At 50.8% G+C, this 20549-nt stretch overlaps 1 protein-coding gene across 4 annotated transcripts; it reads left to right on the top strand.

The window, feature by feature from the left end:
- The first annotated feature begins 4754 nt into the window (after positions 1-4754).
- On the top strand, positions 4755-17426 carry NR2F2 (nuclear receptor subfamily 2 group F member 2). Of its 4 annotated transcripts, none has more exons than XM_082617896.1 (3): positions 4755-4864; positions 12695-13222; positions 15959-17426. In XM_082617896.1, the coding sequence occupies exons 1-3, from the start codon at positions 4822-4824 to the stop codon at positions 16231-16233; spliced, it is 846 nt and encodes a 281-aa protein (XP_082474022.1). In that variant the 5' UTR covers positions 4755-4821; the 3' UTR covers positions 16234-17426. The 4 variants fall into 4 exon arrangements, with proteins under 4 accessions (XP_082474022.1, XP_082474021.1, XP_082474023.1 ...); XM_082617895.1 differs by lacking the exon at positions 4755-4864 and adding an exon at positions 9977-11116; XM_082617897.1 differs by lacking the exon at positions 4755-4864 and adding an exon at positions 11105-11190.
- Positions 17427-20549: the final 3123 nt, after the last annotated feature.

Here is a 20549-nt window from a genome sequence, read left to right as displayed (position 1 = left end):
GCAGGACCGATGCCTCCCGCTTCCAGAAGTGAAAAGCCATTTTCGCGCCAGGACTTTGCTGCTTGAGTTTGGGGAGAAGGTTTTCTTCTCCTTCCCAGCAAACTCCACCCAAAGCCTTGCTAACTTCAGCGAGCCCCGCAAGCCTTTGCGCCCTCGCACTTTAGGCTTCTGTACCCAGCCTTGGGGCCACAGAACCATTTCCCTCGCTGGACTGTCGCTTGAGACCCCCCCCCAAAAGCTGATTTCCCGCCCTGGAGAGGACGGGGACATCCTGGGGGCGTCGTTGGTGTGTGTCACCCTGCCTCTGCCTTCCTGCTCCCCCTCAGACTTTCTCCCACCTGCCTAGGAGCCCCGAACCTGGAATCCACTCGCCCTGCGGTCCGCAGCGGGTTCCGCCACCCGGCGGCCGCCCTTGACACTGGGTGGGTGGGATGGAGAGGCAGCCCGCTGGGCTGGGCTGGGCCGCTGCGTCCTCTCTGGAACACTAGGGGAGACGAGGGGGCAGAGGTGCATCCGGGAGAAAGTTCGGGGATGCTGCGTGGCGCGGCAGGGGAAAATGCAACCCGTTTGGGCCACGTCGTTACTCCGGGAAGCTGCCTGGAGAGCCCGCGCTGTGCGGGAACCTGCCAACATCTCCACGCCGGGCCTGCGATCCCCTTCCATGGCCACTTGACCACTGGCACTCGCGACGTAGAGCCCCGTGGCGCCCAAGCCCTCTGCCCCGCGGCGGCCCGCGCAGCTCTCACCCAGCGCCAGACCAGCCGCGCCGGGACGCGGCGGACTCCCTGCCGCTGGCTGCGCCCTCGCGTCTCCCGTCGAGGAGGGAGGGACACAGGCCTGCCCCCAGGAGCTCCCTGGCGGTGGTCGGGCCGCCCCCTTCGAGGCTCGCTCCCCCCTCTCAGCCTCGCCAAATCCCTGAAAGCCCCGGCCCCCTTCGTCACCCCGGGGGCTTCTAATCACTCCGTATCGATTTCCCTAACTCTTTTCATCCAGTTGAAGACACATCTTAAAACACTCCAGCCCGGAGTGTGCTCTGGGCTTTATCCACACTAATAAAATGATTTACCCTTCTCTCTGCGCTCTCCTCACTGAGGAAAATCGTTCGAGCCCCGGCTATTTGTGTGTGATCAGTAAATATTTAGTGCGGTGACATCCTCAGCTAGGCTTCTGATCGATTCGGGGCCCACCGGGAGGTGCGCACGGTCAGGGCGGGGCCGCGCCGAGCCCGCCGAGGGGGCTCCTCCCGCCCTCGCCGCTGGCCGCTGATTTACTGCCTCTGAAACCAGCAAAGGGGGGCGAAAGCGCGCCGGGAAAATTGGCTTTTCAACCTTTTCACTTTTGACATTCAGCTGCCTCCCCAGGCTCTAATTCTCGCCCTACTCCCCCCTCCTCACCCCAACCAAGGGCGCCCAGTGCGCCCCGCGCGCCCTTCCTGCGGCAGCGCGCTGCGCTCGCGCCCCCGAGGCCCGGGGACCACCTAGCACAAGCCTACGCCTCGACGCGGGGAGGCGCAGGCCCCTGCCCTGGGAGTTGTCGCCTTCGGGGCGAAATGCACTCTGCCCGCCCACACCTCAGAGGGTGGAGGGGTTGTGGAGAAGCCGAGAGCTGCGGTGGCCCGGACGGGGAGCCACTGTCCTCGCTACCTTTTCTCCGACCCTCAGTCTTTTCCCCACTTCTGTGGCTGGTCCTCGACGCCCCTTGGGCCGGATGGCGTCGGGCGGGAACTTTACTTTCCTCGCAGAGAAGCTCCCGTTTCCTTAGAAGCGGAAAAAGCGCTTAGCTTGGAGGAGTTGGAAGGGGGCCTCCTACCCTGATCTTGGCTGCCAGAGGGTTGCGGCCGCGGCAGTGACAGTGTCCGCGCCCCCCCTGGCCTCCCCGAGGCGCACACTTCTTCCTTATTTCAGGGCCGCGCCCTGAATCTAGACACCAGGCAATGGGCCCGACCTGGAGTAAGGCATGACACGCTCTCGCCCCCGCCTACGGACCCACCACCTCGGGCCGCTGCCTTGTCAGAGGAGGAGGATGTGAGAGATACTAACCCCCTGGGCTCCACCGCTCTCCAGTCGGGGGCGCGGGCCTGAAAAACTCCAACACTGTCTCCCACCTGTTAGCGGCCCTGATCCCCTCTCACCTGAGGCCGGGGCTTCTGCAATTCCCCCGGGGTCCAGGGAGGGAGGTGAGCCACATCGCTGGTTCACGCTCCCTCCCCAGCGCTAGCACCCTCTCCTTTGTCTCACACGTGATTACCTAAACCGCTTTATCTGCAGACTATATCTTTATACTAATGCATACTTAATTGGTCCGTCTTGACTGTCCATATAAAACAATTTAATTAGGGTGCTTTCTTGCTTTGGAAAGCAAAGAAAAAAATCTGCCCAGTGCTTATTGTATTTAGCACCAATACAGGCAGAAAATGTAGCACAAGTTTTTGGTTGAAAGAGCACCTCTGTGCCCATTGAAGGGCGTTGATCCGAAAAGACAGAAAGGACAAGTAAAATCGATTTGAAGCGACCCTCTCTGTCCCTTTCACACCATTCAGAAACTCCATTCCTTCTAAGACAAAGACCAGCGCCTTGGGAATTCTCAGGGAAAAAGAGGACTCCAGTCCCACAAGCCTAGGGCACTTTTTAAAAACCTTCAATATTGCACTTAAAACCTGCTCTCGGTTCTGTGCTCCCCGCATGCGGGTTTCACTGGCACCCCTCCGAAGCTTCAGGCGGCGTGGCTAACAAGCCCCCACTCCTCTGGGGGCTCGGCCTTCTGGCCAGGCCAGACCAGGCTTTTAGGGTTAGTGCAGCCCTCACCTTTGACCCCCAAGATCGAAGTGGCTGCCACACTGCAGAGTGCAAAGCTACAACTCAGGCCAGAGTTAAAACAAAACAGCAAAATATTTCTCTACTCCCAAACCCAGGGAAACCAGTTCTGGTTCGGCCGCCTGAGCCACCTTACCCAATAATACCTCACTCAACTTTTTTTTTCTTCTTCTTCTTTTGCAATGAACTGCCCTAGCCACCTCTAAAGGAGGAAACTTGGGTTGTCAGGGCTGCATCACTGGGTTGCGGTGAGTTGTCCTCCATTAGGAACCCAAACGCCAGGTTATCCGACAGGCGCCCTGGCTGGGGAAGGCAGTCATCGATCAGACCTGGCAGGAAAGGGAGGAGGGAGAGGAGGAAAGGGGAGGGGAGGAAAGAGGCTGAGCTGTGATCACCTTCACCTGCCCTGAGCCCGGCCCCCCTGTTCAACTATCCCTCAACCTTCTGCTGGGGTTAAAGGGGGCGGGGGTGAAAGGGAGGGGGGCACCCCCAGTTACACAAGTGGCCTCCTTCTATAAGAGAATGAGTTCATCACCTCCCCAGAGAAGCCTCACCATCCATCCACTCGTATAACTGATGAGACAAACCACAAGGAAAAACTTCTGTAGCCCATATTTATGGTATTAATGAATAGTTAAAAAAAGATTTACACTTCTTATGATCAATATTCTGAGTTATTTCCCTCAAAGTATATAATTACAGTGTCTTCAGAGTTTTCATCATTGTTTGGAGGTGGCAAAACCATTTGTAATTTTCATTAGCCAGTAAACATGTAATTAACATTCAGCACTGTGTTTAACTTAATTCCTGTTTAAGACAAGGACAAGAAGCAGCCGAAGAGGGCTAGTTCCATTTGTCAAGTCTGACATACATCTTACCATAACAGTTTCCTAAAATAAAAGCTCCGTGTTTCCCCATTATTCTTCTCTTAAAACAAAACAAAAAAATTCCATTAGTTAAAACTGTATTAAACTGCGAGGGGAAGCATAGTTTATTCTCAATTTTTGCTAGTTACTGTATTCCTCCTTCCTTTATTCATTTTGGGAGGTGGATGAAGGGAGGGGGTGAATTAAGCATGCATTATCTGAAGACAGAAAGTGGGGAACCCCTCCCCCCAAAAGAAATAGGTTTCCTCTTCAGGAAAGTTCTAGAAGGGGAACTGGAAAGGGGGGACATGAATCTGCAGGGAAGAGGGAAAAATCACTTGGGGGGGTTGAGTTAAAAGTAGAAAATGAGGATTTCAACGGATTCCTAGGAAAAATGTTGCCCTCCTGTTTCAAGTTCTATCTTTGATCTAGGGTGAGGGGAGCCTGTCTGCCAGTCTGCGAGGCTGCTGCTTTTTTCCCCTCCTCTCCCACCTCTGTTTTTTTCCAACTTGCTTTAGGATTAGCCTCCATCCCTCTCGACCCCAAACAGTGGAATTTGGCTGTGCCTTGGGTCGTCTTTGCTCTGCAATATCGCCTATAGTTGTTGGCGGTTTTCTGCTGAGGCTGAGCCGTTAGCTCCAGCCTCCGACTAAACTCATTAAGTTGGGAGATTTTTTTCAATTGGACGGGTGTTTTTAAAGTCTCGTCTTTCCAGCCCCAAACAAGGTGTAACAACGCACTCTTCCTTCTAAGGAATGAGATGAGAGACAAGGATCACTCCAGACATCTCCTACCTACGGTTTGGGGTTTTTTTTCTTAAAGGCGAGGCTTGCATTCCTCAGCAGCTATGTACAAAGCTCCCTGAAACCTCGTCTCTCTAAAGTTACTGTGCAGGGCTTTCCAAGGCTGAGAGCGCCTAATACATGGGGAAGCACTTCCCTGAGGTGGAAGATCTCTCCCTTCACCTTTCCTCTTTTTCCCTGCAGGCTAGTGCCTACTTTTTATCAGTTTGCACAATCGCTTAGATAAACACCGAGGAGGAGATTCTCTTTAATTATCAAAGACACATCTTTTCAGGGGGCCAACAAAGCATTTATTTCACCCGCCAAACTAAAGGAGAGTTATTCCAGTTTAGAAGGAAGATGCAAGCGGTTTGGGACCTTGAACAAGGCAAATATGGTTTTGGTATGTTTACTTACAGTATTTTTTTCTCTCTCTCTCTCTCCTTTCTCACTTTCCTCCTTGTGCTGTGTGGGGTTGGGGATGACTTGGGGTTTTTCAAAAAATCGGATTGCTAACGTGTATGAAATGCCTAGGACTGTGGTTTAAGGTGTTCGGGGAAGGGGGGACAGTCAATTCAATGCCTTGCCATATTTTATTACATGTGTGCGGTAGGAGAGGTGGTGGGGGGCGGGGAGAAGGGGAAAATACAATTGCGAAGCTGCCAAAATATGATTAAACCGAAGCGTAAAGACTGCGGTGCCTCCCATCTCCTCAAACTCATTTCCTTCGCTAGAGCAAACTAAAAACCAGTCCTATAAGCGTGTTTTTCCAAGCAATAGACGACTCGGTTTTCTAGCAAAGGAGCTGCTAGGCTCGCACTAAGCGTCAGAATTTACTGTTCGATCTGCCTCTGCGCTGTATTTTGCAACCTTGTGCAACTGACATCCAGCCAGGCAGGGAGGGAGAAAAGCTCTGCCCGGCGCCCTCGGCCGCGGCTCGGGGAGGAGAGCGCTCGGTTAAGCTAGGAGAATCGCAACGAGAAGGGTACTCACCATCGGGCGGGGTAGTGGAGCTGGCGTGCGGATTTCAGGCAAACGTTTACCTTTTTGCTGTCTATTACAACCGTGTCGGGCTGACTTAAGCAATTCTGTGCTCTGTCCAGAACGTTCAAGGAACGGTTCTTCATTTTTAAAAAGCCAGCGAGAGAGACGACAGAGACAGAGAAAGAAAAAAGAGAGGAGGGGGTGAGGGGGACGCACATAAACCCAGTTCAGAAAAAAAAAAAAAATCATCACCTCTCCGGCAGTGACTCAGGAAACGCAGAGGTGGCGAGATCGGAGTCCGGTCCAACCAAGCCAGAGCCAGTTAATTTTAAACCCTGAAGAATTATTCAGATTAAAATGTACAGAAGTTTCATTCTGCCATGTCTACGTGAGCTCAAAGTCGTTTCCCTTTAAGAGCTCTTTTCTTTTAAAGTTGCGTTTTAGGCAGCGAGGACTCTTACACTAGGGGGCAGACAGATACTGTACTTGCTCCAATCTTAAGCAATTTTTTCCCTCCCAGCATATGCTCTGATTTAGCACTGTAAATTTTTCAGAGGACCCAACTCTGACAGCCCCTGGTGATTTTCAAAGTACCACAAGCCAGTGGTTAAAAATTGCATTGACTTGGAAGTTCAGAGAGACACAATGGAAGCCCCTTTCTCTATTCATGGAGCTCCAGTGTGGTGGAAGAGAAAAACACACACGGACTAGATTGAGGGGAAGGAGGAATTCAATGAATCCTGGTGGACAGAACTGGTTTCTACTGAGTTCAGAGTTAATCTCGACATTTGCTGGGGTCTGTATTCATATTATGATTTAATTTGTGGAGAATTACAGCCACTTTCTGGAAGAAAATCATATTCCTGGGTGGCTTTTTTCCCCCCTATAGTAAAACAAATGTTTTTTCAACTTTCTCCGGCCAAGTTAAAGCTTGCCATTCTTCTCATTAAAATAAATTTACATCTACAATAAAAGACTGGGCTGGATTTTCTAAAAAAAAAAAAAAAAACAAAAAAAAAACCAGTAACAACATATTGATATTTATCTTTTAGCCTTAGAGCTGTTTTAATCAAGGAATATGAGCATCTCAGAAGAAGACATTTTAAAATATTTTCTCCTTGTTTTTCTTCTCAGTCTGCAGTCTCCTCTCTTCTTCTGTACAATAAATTAACTACAATTGAAATGGTCTTTTTTTTTTGTTTTTTGTTTTTGGCTTTTTAATAGCACCCCCATAACTGAATGAGTCCTAAAATACAGAATAAAACACCTCTGACTTATTGGCAGCCCTGTGGTTGTATGCCTAGCAGGATCCAGAGCTGTAGGAGATGGTTGGGAAATCCTTCATTTTAAATCTGAAGCCATCAGAGCGTACTTCAAATACCAAAAATCTCAAAGTGTCCTGGAGAAGCTCTTCTTCCTCAAAAATTTCCTACTGCATGTTTGTAAAAGGTGATCTTGCCATGGAAGTATCTGCACCCAAGAGGCGAGTTTAGGATTTCCTTATAATCAATTGTTCTTATCTTCTATTAAATTGAGATGGGGATGCCCATTAGATTTTCTGTCTCAACCCCAGCCCTACACCTACACCTCTGCTGAGTTTGCCCCTAATCTACTGACATTTGTAGTATTAGGAAATTCCTCAAATCATAGAGGTTGAAAAGAAAAAGAGTAAAAAAAAAAAAAAAAAAGCACAGCCTTCTCCGAAATGATTTCTTTTCCATACTTCTTGTCCTCTTTAGGAGAAAGTTATATTGTGTCTCTAATCAACCTGAAAATTTCTGCCTGGCTTTGCTCTATGGCAATCTCATTACACACCAGTTTTAGGATAGCTCAGTGTCCACTATAGTTCTTTTTTTTTTTTAACAACTTCCAAATAATCCCAGCACCTGCAGCTTTAGTGAAATATGTGATGTCAGCGGAGGAAGGGTGAGGGCTAAGGAGGTTTCAAGAATGAAGCATAAGGAGAATCTTTCCTTCCCTATAAACTAGTGCTTATCTGCCTACATCTTCATTTAGTTCCTACCTCGTATTCTCCCCATGTGTGTAAAGGGTATTGAGTGCAAAGTACAATCTACACGTCAGTTATATGTATGGTTTATTTTTTTTAATCACTCCGATTTTTTAAACTATCAAGGATGCTTTCCTATGGTCATTAATTTACTCTTTATGTGTGTTCATGTTTCCTGAAGCTCAACGTGTTTTGTGTAAAATATCTTAATTGTTCATAAACCTGGTTGGATTACCAGTCTACAGTTTTTTCTTGGTGCAAAGAGTGTATGATGGAGTCACAGTTTTGTTCTATAAATTTTGAATAATCATAATCCACTAACTGGTCAAAATCCAACAGACAGGTTACTGATCTGGAATACAGTGTGTTCTGGGGGGCAATTCTAGATGTTTGATGTTTAAAACCAAAAGCCCTGGAATTCAGAGACATAACTGGCTTGATGATTTTAGCACATTGAGCAGAATGGCACAGGAGATGAAGTTGTTCTCATTGCAGTGAATCTCTTGAGGAAGAATATGGCTTGTGCGTGATTCCTGTGAGTTGTACTTGTTATTATTCCCAATTTGGGGCAGAATCTCTGGGTGTGTTTTAATGACTGTATGAATGCTTAAAAGGAACTTGAGGAACAATGAAGTCGTACTCAACTGTTCTATTACCTAGAAGCAGAGTCGCTGAAGCCTTTGTCTGTGTACATTGACAAATGCGCATCTGATATATGTGCGCTTACATGTGTGTACAGAGGGTATGCACAGGGGACGCTGGGAGGCTGCCTCCGCTTGTCCATCAGCGGGCAGAAAGGTCTTTTCACCTCTCACCACGACTGGGTGTGTGGCAGGACGTGGGCTTGGGAGTTAGCTGAAACTAACAAGAGAGGATAAAGTTGAAGAAAATTGATTTTAATTGCATCATGACAATGAGATGAAGTCTATTTCTGCTTCTCAGCATCCGAGATGCTTTATTTGAGCAGTTAAAATGTCAGGCCACATTCCTGTGAAATGTTTACCCTACAAAGAAAACACAGCCACTGAACGGCTCCTTTTCTCTAAAAAAACGAAAGACAGAGAAAGAAAGAAAGAAAGAAAGAGAAAGAAAGAAAGAAAGAAAGAAAGAAAGAAAGAAAGAAAGAAAAAGGAAGAAAGGAAGGATGGAAGAAAAAAATTAATAGCCACCAAACCAAGCAAGTGATCAGAGTAGACTAAGGGAAGGGTCTACCATCACCCGGATTTGACCAAATGTTTCGTTTGGAAAATGCGTGCAAGCTCCGCTCGAGGCACCCTCCCATCCTCACCCACTACCCCTCTGCAAAGAAACCGGGGAACTTTTCTCTTTCTCTGGTACTGTGGGCATAAAGATGCGCTGGTAGTCCCGGGTGGTGCGCGAACGACGGATTTGGTGGCATCGCCAAGTTGCGAGAGTCGAAGTCCTCGATTTCATCCAAAGCCTCTCGCGGAGCCTTTAAGAGGCGTTGTGTGTGCGCGCCGCGGTCTTCTCCCCTCTGGGGCGGAAACCTCGGGTGCGGGGTGCGGAGAGAGCCGTGGCCGCGCGCCCGGGGCCAGTGTGGGCCCATCCCCCACTTGGCAGTGGCGGCGGCACAGCCGCCCCCTCCCCGCCCCCCTCGCCCCCGCGCCCGGGCCGCGACACCGCTCGCGCTAGGACCAGGCTGAGCCCGCAGCCGCCATGGCGGGGCCGCCGCGCTCCGGCCAATGACGGCGAGGGGGCGGTGCGCGCGCGCCTGGCCAGGCCAACCCCGGCTGCTGCCTTATAAGGCGCGCCGTCGCCATGGCAACGTGCGCTAAGTTGCAGCAGTCGTGTCAAAGTTCACTATATAGAGAGCTCAGTGAGCTGATCGCGGAGAAGCCACTTCTGCCAGCCCCGGCGCCTATAAATCGCATTCCCTCCCGCGCCCCCCTTTTTAGCATATTTGATCACTTTGATTCTCTGTTCTTTTCTCTCCGCGGTGTGTGTGTGCGTGCGCGCGTGTATGTTTTCTTCTCCTCCTCCTCCTCTCCCCGAGTTGTCTTCTTTCTCCGGGTGCCGTGCTGCCTTTTTTCCCCTCTTTCATTCTTTCTCTCCGTCTTTTCCTCCCCCCTCTGCGCACGAAGGATGTGCTTCTAGGTGGTGATCTGCCCTCCTCTCTCTCTTTTATCATTTCTCCCCCGCCGCCGGCGAGTTGACTCTTTCCCTATGTGTGTGAGGCGGCGGCGGCGGCAGCAGCAGCAGCAGCGGCTCCGGCGGCGGCAGCAGCGGCAGCAGCGGCTTCAGCGGCGGCGGCGGCGCTAGACGCGGCGGCTCCGGGCCCGACCCGGCGGCTTCGGCGGCGGCGGCGGCGGCTCCAGCGGCGGCGGCGGCCCAGGCGGCCCGCAGGGAGCGGCGAGCGGCCTCTATCCGGCGAAAGCGGGCGGCGGCGGCCGGAGCAAGCGAGGCGCGCGCCGGGCGCCTGTGGCAGGCGGCGGCGGCGGCCCAGCGCCAGGACGACGCCGCGCAGCGCCCGACGCGGACCACTTTCATGCTGATTCCCCCGGACCCGGGCAGCGCTCCGGCCACTCCGCGGGCCGCCGGCCTCCGCCCCGGCCTGCCTGGCTCTCTGGGTGCGCCCGAGACCGGCGCCTCTGCTCTCCTAGTCCTCCTGATTTCGATGGCTTTCCTGAATGGCTGACTGTGGGCTGCCCTGGACTTGGCCCCCGGACAGTCGCCTCTCCTCCTCCTCCTCCTCCTCTTCCTCCTCCTCCTCCAACTCCTCGGCTGCACACCAGCTCTGAGAGCGAGAGTGAACGAGAGAGGGAGGGAGAGAGTGAGAGCGAGGGAGATCTTTGGAGAGATTTTTTTTTTTTTTTTTTTGCCTCCTACTTCTGTCTTGAAGCCAGACAATCGACTTGCAGCTCTCCCTCCCCTCCCTCTCTCTCCACGTTCCGCTCCCACTTGCTCTCCCCCGGCCCCATCCCCTCCCCTCCCGGCGGAAAGCCCCCCGAAAGCAACAAAGCTGAGCCGAGAGAAACAAACAAAACAAACACACCGGGCCAGACAAGCAATCGACAAAACTTTGCAAAGCAGAAACAAAAAAGGAAAAACTAACCAACCTCAACCAACCAGACCCCGAGCCACCCGGGGCGCCCTCTCGCACCCTTGCACACACAAAAGGCGGCGCGCCGGAGCCCGAGACCCGGGAGCCGCCGCCGCCAGCAGCCAGGGGAGCAGGAAGTCCGGACGCGGCCCCCATAGATATGGCAATGGTAGTCAGCACGTGGCGCGACCCCCAGGACGAGGTGCCCGGCTCTCAGGGCAGCCAGGCCTCGCAGGCGCCGCCCGTGCCCGGCCCGCCGCCCGGCGCCCCGCACACGCCACAGACGCCTGGCCAAGGGGGCCCGGCCAGCACGCCGGCCCAGACGGCGGCCGGCGGCCAGGGCGGCCCTGGCGGTCCGGCCGGCGACAAGCAGCAGCAGCAGCAGCACATCGAGTGCGTGGTGTGCGGGGACAAGTCGAGCGGCAAGCACTACGGCCAGTTCACGTGCGAGGGCTGCAAGAGCTTCTTCAAGCGCAGCGTGCGGAGGAACCTGAGCTACACGTGCCGCGCCAACCGGAACTGTCCCATCGACCAGCACCACCGCAACCAGTGCCAGTACTGCCGCCTCAAAAAGTGCCTCAAAGTGGGCATGAGACGGGAAGGTATCGGCCTCTCATTTCTACCCCCCTCGCCTGGGGTCCCGGGGCCCTGGGTGCGTTTGGCTAGCCTGCTCTGGGTAAGGACACGGAAGCCCCAAGCTCTTCTCTTCGTATTGCAGCTGAAAGGGGTTTTATACTAGAAGCAAGTTCTGCATTGGAACCCAGATCCCCAAATCCGCATGCTTTGGCCGACTGATTTCCTCTTCTACTCTCTCTTCGGGCTCTTTTAATTTTCTTTGCACTGACTGCCAGTTCATTCGAGTTCGCCTTTCTGCAAGTGATGGGGTGTTGTTTGTTGTTGTTGTTGTTTTAAAGCCTGGTTTACTTCTCTCTCTTCCCTCTCAGTTTTTTTCTCTCTCCTAGTTTTTCCTGCATGTTCAACACATGTCCCTCCTCCCCACCCCTCTCCCCAGCCCCCACCCACTCAAAAAAAAAAAACAAAGAAAAAGAACCCCCAACAACCTGAGATTGTACTTTTGTACAGGAGGTTCAAATTACAAATGGCAATTTTACGCACTTCGCCGTATTAACGCTGCCGCCCGGGCAGCACTCATGTGACCCTCCGTGGATTAACATTCGGCTGGAAAAAAAAAAAAAAAAACCCTTGTTTTCTTTTTTCCTTTCACTTTTGAAAGGAGGAGAGCGCGATAGGGAGTAGGGGAAGGGTGGGCGAGGGGCCCTGGGCGGCTGCTTTCGCTCTGCGCGAGTTGGGTCTTTGTGATATGAAATTCGCCGAGCGCCGCAAGCCATGCTCGGCCAATGGCGCGCTCGGCGCCGGGCGCGGGCTCCGGGTTGGGGCGAGCGAACGCTGCGGCTTCTTTGTGTTTCTGCGAGAGCGACTCTCCCCGTCCGGCGTCAGATAACAGCTCGTGCCCGAGCCTGGCCGGCTTTCCCCGGCCCTCCCCGGGCTGCGCCGGCCGCCCGCTCCCCGCCTCTCCCCGGCTTCCTCTCGCCTCGGCCGGCCTGTCTCTCCGCCCTCTCCCTCCGTCTCTCTTCCTCCGAGCACACCGATTAGGCTGCCGCCAGACCTCGGCTCTCAGCTTGTCTGTCACCGGGGGTGGCCCGCGGAACTGGGGTTGCGGCGTTGGGGGAAAGCGGTTCCGGGGTGGCCACAGGCCGTCCGGGGTGCAGCTTGGTGTCTTTTGCAAAAGCGTCTCACCCTCCCCCCAGCCTCGCCCCTCCCGCTCCCTCTCCTCCAATCAATAAAAAATATCAGCCGTTTAGCAGTAAGGAAGAAAGATACCCCCAGAATGCTCCATCCCTCCCATCGTGCCGGGGAGCGCGAGGCAAAGCGGCCAATTCTGGGTCCTCGGCCGCCCAGCCCGGAGTGGGCCTCCGAGGCCAGTGTGCCGCCCTGGCCGCCAGAGCTTGCCTGGGTGGTGATTTGAGAGGAGTGCAGCCGGGCTCCCGGCGACTCCCAGGTCTGTGGCCCTAGCGCGCTGGTGAGAGGGGCAGGCCTGCCTGTTCCTGCGCCCCGCGGGGTCTGGGTCAGGTGGGGGTCGGGCTGGGGCAGACCCTGCCGGGGGAGCAGGGGAACGAAGCTGGTCATTAACTGCGGAGTGTCTCCTTTCCTCCCTGCAGCGGTGCAGAGGGGCAGGATGCCGCCCACCCAGCCGACCCACGGGCAGTTTGCGCTGACCAACGGGGACCCCCTCAACTGCCACTCGTACCTGTCCGGATATATTTCTCTGCTGCTGCGCGCCGAACCCTACCCAACGTCGCGCTTCGGCAGCCAGTGCATGCAGCCCAACAACATCATGGGCATCGAGAACATTTGCGAACTGGCCGCGCGGATGCTCTTCAGCGCCGTCGAGTGGGCCCGGAACATCCCCTTCTTCCCTGACCTGCAGATCACCGACCAGGTGGCCCTGCTTCGCCTCACCTGGAGCGAGCTGTTCGTGCTGAACGCGGCACAGTGCTCCATGCCCCTCCACGTCGCCCCGCTACTGGCCGCCGCCGGCCTACACGCCTCGCCCATGTCCGCCGACCGGGTGGTCGCCTTTATGGACCACATACGGATCTTCCAAGAGCAAGTGGAGAAGCTCAAAGCGCTGCACGTCGACTCCGCTGAGTACAGCTGCCTCAAGGCCATAGTCCTGTTCACCTCAGGTAGGAAGGAGCCCTGCCCTCTCATGCCCAAGCGCTCCTAGCTCAGAGTTAGGGTCTAAACTCTTCGGAGCCCCCAGAACTAGCCCAGCCTCCCCCTTAAAAAGCCAAACTGTCTGTGCAACTTGGAATGGGAACTTTGCATAGCTGTTGGGGCCCCACCAGGCTTGTCCTGGGGAGAGGGGAGAGGAGAGGAAGGCTGGGTTGCAAGAAGCATGCTTCAGACACAGACTCTCAAAATAGGCCATGGGGAAGCCTCTCAGGCCTGTTCCCCTCCCACCAGACTAGGATGCATGCTTCTGTTCCTTCTCTTAGCTCAGGCCCTCTGGGCCAGCTGAGCCTGTGGAATCTCTTCTACCCCATGGCTTTCTCTGTCACCCTGGCTGAGCCTCTAGAAGATGCCTCTAGGCACTGGAGCAGTCCTGGTATCATCCCTGCAGGGGAAAGTTTGCCCCTGCAGGGGAAAAGTTTGCCTGCTAATTCAGTAGGAGTTGGAGCTCCAGGCACATCCAACCTGAGGGCAGCAATTTTCAAAATCATATTTTTATTAAAACAATGCAGACTGCCAGGAGAGGGGAAAGAGCTGTCAGAAAGGGGCAAGAGGAAGAAAGGGGCCATCATAACTCTTCAGAATGCCTGTAGGGGGTTGAAGACTCTGGCCTCTCGCTTCCCCTGCCCAGACAAACAGTTAAGGCAATTTTCAAACAACCCAAAGTGTATGCCAACTTGGGCTGGGTATGAGTATTGCTGGAGATATAAAACCATCATTGACTGCATTATGAAATCTAATTAGTTTGCAGGTAGTTTAACCTGTGTGAGTAATAGACCTAATATTAATTAACTCTTGAGGCCAAATGATTGTTGAAGGTGTCTGGCTTACCACTTTGGGCTACACCTGAGCCTTTTGGCTGCCTCCAGGCTGAGTTCAGCAGAGCCCAGGTGGGTGGAAATCACCCCTTCCACATTCCTGTTCTAAGTTGTCAGCTGATCCCTTTGTCACGGCTGAGAGGGGAAGGGGTTCCCAGTTCAGGATAACAAACATCTGGACTTGGGTAGGGCTTGGAACCTAGTCACCCACTGCAGGTTTTGCAGGTTGTAATCAGGACACGAGGAGAGCTGTGGAATTCCTGTGCAGACAAAAAGATCCACAGTCTCTTCCTTACTGTTCCAAGGAATTCTGGGGGCCCAAGTCATTAGCTGAATCTATTGCAGGTTCTGAATCCTTAACCTACTGTCTTTTACATATTGCTGCTCTTCACATAAAATCCACCGCCTCCACTGCCACCCCAAATTCTGCCTTTGAAAGTCCTTAGGTAATCAATTAAAGGACAGTGTCTGGGCAAGGAAGAGCTGTATGCAGAGGCTTGGATCTGGATTATTTTTCTCGGGGGACCTGTCATAACTAGAACATTCGCCTGATGCAGAGGTATAGGCAGGATCTTCCCCTAGCCTATAGCCACCTTCACCCCTTCCCAAAATCCTAACCCAGCCCAAGTTCCCAGACCATCTGGGTGGTGGTTCATTTCTTGATATCCTTGTTAGCTCTTCGACTTACCCTTGGTCTTCCAAGGAAAGAAATGCCTGATACTGTCGTAACAGTTTAATTTATTACTATTTGCAAAATGTAGAGGCCTGTGTGGAGAATGCAAATCACCTCACAAAGAGATAAAGGTTCCTGTTATCTGATTCTGAGGCAGTCCTCTGTAAGAAGGAGTCCTATGCAAACAGATCTTTTAATTCCTGATCACAGACACCAATGCATTCTGTATACATGCAAAGTCCTAGATCCACACATGAGGAGATTGTGTGTTCTGCTTCTTGGGGTGGACGTGGTGGCAGCTCTTTTTGAATATCTGCTTTAAGAATTCACAGTATGCGTGTGTTAGCCCTCGTCTTGCCTGGGGAGCCCCCAAAGGTCAGGTCACAACCTGCACCGCCTTCACTGAGAAGCCTCTCATTTCAAAGGCACTTATTGTATTTTCACGTATCCGAAAAAGAAAAGTGTTTTCCTGAAGATAACGGGGAGGGGTCTCTTCTTGGAGGGACCTGGGTTTAAAAAAAAAAAATAAGGGGGGTGGTGGTAGGAGAAAAAGGGAGAGAGAAGAAAAGGAGGGAAAAGAAACAGCTCAAATGAACAGAGAGATCACAGTTTGCATGGCTGCCCTTCAATAGGCTAAACTGACAAGATCAGTTTTAAAGGGCCACTTAAATCAGTTTCAAAGACTGGAGAAAAATGAGTCGCCCTCTTTGGGGAGAATCTGAGGCTGGGTCGTGGGCGCCATTACCCGGGGTTGGGCCAGGTTGTCGCCCCCCCCCCCGCAACTATATAATTATAAGCCAAACTATTCTTTACAGAGGAGGAGGGGGCGGAGCATTGGCAGTTTTGGTTTCATCTGTTTGTCTGTCTGTTTACAGACCTGGGCCAGATTTACCCAATGCACTTTGCTTAGGCCTCCCAGTGACCAAGCCTGAGGACTCGGACAGGGAAAGCCTGCAACGCATTGAGCTGTGTTTTATTTTTAAGCAAATACCCCAGGACCATCTCTTGCGGTCCCCGCCCCCCCAAACCCCCCACCCCACCCCAGTTTTCAGTATGTAGGCATTTGCTCCAACTCCGGTTGGGGCAGTTTGACAGAGCACTGTACACACACCTCATGTGACCCATTTCAGACCTCTTAATCTGATGACTGAATTCTTCGTCTTCTTCTTTTTTTTTTTTTTTTTTAAACTTTCTTCCAGATGCCTGTGGTCTCTCTGATGTAGCCCATGTGGAAAGCTTGCAGGAAAAGTCCCAGTGTGCTTTGGAAGAATACGTTAGGAGCCAGTACCCCAACCAACCAACGCGATTCGGAAAGCTTTTGCTTCGCCTCCCTTCCCTCCGCACGGTCTCCTCCTCAGTCATAGAGCAATTGTTTTTCGTCCGTTTGGTAGGTAAAACCCCCATCGAAACCCTCATCCGGGATATGTTACTGTCCGGCAGCAGTTTTAACTGGCCGTATATGGCAATTCAATAAATAAATAAATCAAGATAAGAAGGGGGAGTGAAACAGAGAGAAAGAAAAGGCAAAAGACTGGTTTGTTTGCTTAAATTCCTTCTATTAAGAAAGGATATAAAAGGATGTTACAAGTTTGCTAAAAGAAGAGAGGGGAAGAATTTAATGGACTGTGAATTTCCAAAAAAAAAAGACTGTCAAATGAACTTTTACAGAATGCATTAAAAAAAACTCCTGTGTTGGTCAGAACAACTTGCTACTTATCATTTTTGTATAAAAAGGAAATTAGTCTTTTTCTTTTTTTGGTAAATTTTGGAAAAATATTGCTAAAAGTGCATTTAAGGAGATTGGGAGAAAATTAGCAGAATGGAGAAAGTAAGTCTTTTTTTTTCCAAATTATTAATTGTCCTGTGTCTATGTACCTCTAGCTGTTCTTTTTTGTACTTTTCTGGTTCCAAACCAGTTTATTCTGTGGTTCTATAATAAGTTTTGATATAATCTTGGCTTCTTAAAAACTGTGTATCCTTAAAATATATGTTCTGCAAGAATTAAAACTCAGTCCATGAAAATATCATAGGAAGACATAAAACTTTAAAAGGCAACTCAAAGATGATGGAAACGCACTTACAAGTGGTGACCAAAAATTTTAGGTGAAGTTGAGCGCTCTAATTTGAGAACTGGAGGAACCACATACAACACTTAACTTCCCCTACCCTGCCCACCCCCCCCAAAAAAAGATACCATGACAAACCTAGCTTTTTAAAAATATTTTAAGAAAGAGAATGAACTGTGGAATTTATTGGCAGCCAAGGAATGTGTCCAAGACACATGCTGAGGTTTTGAATAAAAAGTGAACTTTTGTAATTTGAATTGGGTCCCGCTTACTTCTTGAATTGTTATGAAAATCCTATATCTGTTTGTATATTTGCAAACCCTTTGTATTATAATTGTTGATATTTTCCCTTTTTAAAAAATACCATTGAAATCAGCATGACAAAATAACACTGTTGGCACTTATAGGTAACGTGATTGATTCAGTATCTTAGAGTTTACAGTTTGTGTTTTAAAAAAACTGAAGGTTTTTTTTTTAAGTGCAACATTTCTGTATACTGTAAAAGTTATAATAACTGAACTGTTTGGTCGAGTCTTTGTGTGTTATATTCCAAGGAAAATTGAAAGTATTCAGAAATTAAAATATTATTTGATATCTGAAACCTGTTTGGCTGTCCCCACTCACTGTCTTTCCTTCGAGAAGCCCCTGTGAGCTCTCACTGAGCTGGGCCGGGGGCTCTATTTGTTTACTCCCCTCAGCCAGTTTGTTCAAAGGTAGACTAGTGTATTTGCCTGTTTAATTTGGGTGTGTGTGTGGGGGGGAGCTGAAGTTAATGGTTTATCTATGGTTTAGGAAGTGCCATACTGATATAGTAAACCACCCCCATTCACCTAATCCTTCTTTTAATTAAAAATGGATTTTCCAGGAAAAAAAAAAGGCCCTTATATTTGTCACACTTAAGTGCCTGCTTAGGGAAGGTATTGTGAGAAGTATTAGAAATCTTGAGATCAGTATCTATTTTATGATCAGGAAAAAATACTGTTTTGTACATTTCTGACAGTTACGCAGAAGACGGTTCAAGCAAGCTATCACAGCCTTGTAAATAGAAGGCAGTTGTTTGCAATGAGTTTTTCCTTAAGTAGGTGTGATTTTTAAAAATATTCTGTGGTTCTCATCTAGTGTGGTTGTTGAGAGGATTTCAAATTCAGTGATATAGCTTAGAGCGGCTGAAGGGTTTATTTTTAATGTATATATGATAACTTGCAGTTGGCCTTCCTCCCCCCTCCCCCCGTACCGTTCATTCTGTGAGAGCATGACCACAGGTCAAGGGAATCTTTTCCATTGGAGTTCTGTACATAAAAACACGTCGACATTTTGACATTTCAGATTGTGTAGATGCAGTCTGTACTGCTCTTGGGATCCTTTGTCCTTAAAAGCTAAATTAAGAAAAGGAAGAGAAAGAAAGAAAAAGAGAAAGAAGGAAACTTTACAGGGTGTGCGGATTTGGAAGTATCTTGTTTTGGAGTCTTTTCCTCTTTCTCTTTTCCTGGTTCGGAGGAAGCTCGGTGTGTGGGAGCTTTTGCAATTTTTGTTCCTATTGAGGCTTTGCAGCAGCCCCACCACTATCCCGTGCCGTGGTTTGATTTTAAAAGGGGGTGGTGGGTAAGGGGATGTGAAAGAAAAGGGATCATTTTGTAAAGTGTATTAAACTTTGATACTCAGTTCCAGTCAATACATGTAGACCAGAAAAATCTGTCTGATTTGTGCATTTGAGCGGAGCTCTCCATCTGACCCTCAGCTTCTTTCTGTAGATATATACATACATAAATATAAGTATGTTCTTATGGCAGAACATCGCTGACCTCTAGATCGAGGTTTTGTAGGTTGTTTTTTTTTCTCCTCTTGCAAGTGCTATCCATGTGAGTGTGTGAAGTTTCTCTAATAAGTAAAACACAGGCCCTTTTCCTTGTTTGTTTTGTGTTAGTTTATTGTAAACAGCCATTTGTTGTAAATTATTATTGGCATTAAATTATAATTTATGATTTTCAAAGCAAAAGACAGTCCCTGTTTTATTATGCTTTAAGCATGTGTTCTAGACGTTGGAAATCTCTCTCTCACTCTCTCTAAGTTTCAGCAGTGAGCTTGGGGTCTGCGAGGCAGAAAAACAGGACCCAAAATTTTTCAAACGGTTAAAACAAAACCCCTTGTATATGTTTAGAGTGGCCGGAGGAGGATCTGTTTAGAGTCTTGAGTTTGGTTTAAGTTTATTGCATTTAAAGAAAGTTTTTCTTTTCACGCTGAGTTAGAACAAAAGATCTTTGCTGCGACTGAATTGGACAAAAGACGAGGGCTGGGACCCAGCGAGTGCGTTCTGTGTGAAATTGACGAGATCTTTAAAAAAAGCTGCTAAACATGGCGACTCTTTCCCTTTAAGTGTCTCTTTTTCCTTGCTGTTTTTTTTTTTTTTTTCTCCATCTGATCTGAGCTCGCTTTATTTCTTTTCCCAACCCCTCTCCCCCTCCTCCCGTTGGTGCTCGGGGGAGTGAGAGAACCCAGTTAGAGGCGAGATGCAACAATAGTCTGAGGAGAGAGAGAGAGAGAGAGAGGGAGAGGGTCGGTCCCTGCTTCTCGACACTTTCAAACAAACCTGGGGGAAGACTAAGCTGGGGTGGGGGGACGGTGAATTCTAGCCTGTTCGCTCGGCTCGCGGTCGTCCTGCCTCGGCCTTTCACCAAGAGTTCTCTCTGGGCCGCCAGGGACTGGGGCTCAAAGTTAGCGGGCGACGTCCGGGGCTGGTTCCGCGGAGACCGCTGGGTTAGCATCCGGCCGGCTGCGGGGACGGGAGCCTGGAGTTGGCAGCAGCTGCTGAGAAGTGCCTGCCCCCCCAGCCCCCGCCCCCCACTTACGTGCGGCGGAATTCCGCCCGCGCCCCCGGAAAGTCCGGGGTGCCGGACGCGCAGAGCTGCACTCCTGGGATGTGCATTAAGCGGCGACGGGCGGGGGGCGGTCAGGGGGAGCTCGAGCGTGTGAAACTCTGCCTCGAAGCTCGCTTTTGACTTGGTCCTATGAGCTGAGCCAACATGGCGTCTCCCATTGCACCGCGAGCGCCGGGCTGCCAGGCACGGCAGGGCCGGGTAATAGAAAACACATTGGTTACCAAAAAGAAAAAAAAAGGGGGGGGGCGGCTAAAGGCCATTCCATCTGCAGGCAGAAAACCCTCTTTTAAACTCTCTGGCGAGTGAGTGCGGTCCTCGATTATTCTGTAATTAAAGCAGCAGAATTACTAGGGAACATATTGGTGACACAGTATCCCCTTCTCTCTTCGCCCCCTCCCCCTTATAATCCGGAGAGTTTATTTCAGGCCTCCCCTCCCAACAAGAGCCAAATGAGAAAAAGTCTGTATCCTCAACCGTGATCTTAAATGTTTGAATGGTATAGGGGGAGGGGGAGAGGCCAGTATTAATAGACCTCGGTCAGTTCTCGCGCTCATTAATGCAGGGGCAGCGCCGGGGGGTTGTGCCGGGGCCTCCTCCGAGCTGGGGGGTGGGGACCGGGCTGCGATCCCCGCCGGACGTGGGCACAACTTGCTGTTTGCATGGCAAACTTAGAGGAAAGCTGGCTTTCTGGGCGGAGGGCTGACTTGGGGGTGCTCAGGGGCCGAGGGCGGGTTCCGGGCGGGCGGTCGCAGGCGCTAGAAATGTGTGAGCCGGCGTGGACGGCGCCCCTGACAGGAGCACTTCACAGCGGGGGATCCCCTTTATCTAATAGGTTTGAGAGGAGGCGA

Source organism: Mesoplodon mirus (genome assembly GCF_964341445.2).
Source record: "Mesoplodon mirus genome assembly, chromosome: 4".
Taxonomy (NCBI): Eukaryota; Metazoa; Chordata; class Mammalia; order Artiodactyla; family Ziphiidae; genus Mesoplodon; species Mesoplodon mirus.
The sequence above is the reverse complement of the archived record's forward strand: the minus strand, read 5'-3'. Positions and strand labels throughout refer to the sequence as shown.

Excerpts from the sequence above, each read along its gene's own strand:
- NR2F2 (XM_082617895.1), top strand. The coding sequence starts at position 10,675 with ATGGCAATGGTAGTCAGCACGTGGCGCGACCCCCAGGACGAGGTGCCC. Across the intron at positions 11,117-12,694 it reads AGTGGGCATGAGACGGGAAG|CGGTGCAGAGGGGCAGGATG; the intron begins GTATCGGCCTCT and ends TCCTCCCTGCAG. Across the intron at positions 13,223-15,958 it reads CATAGTCCTGTTCACCTCAG|ATGCCTGTGGTCTCTCTGAT; the intron begins GTAGGAAGGAGC and ends ACTTTCTTCCAG.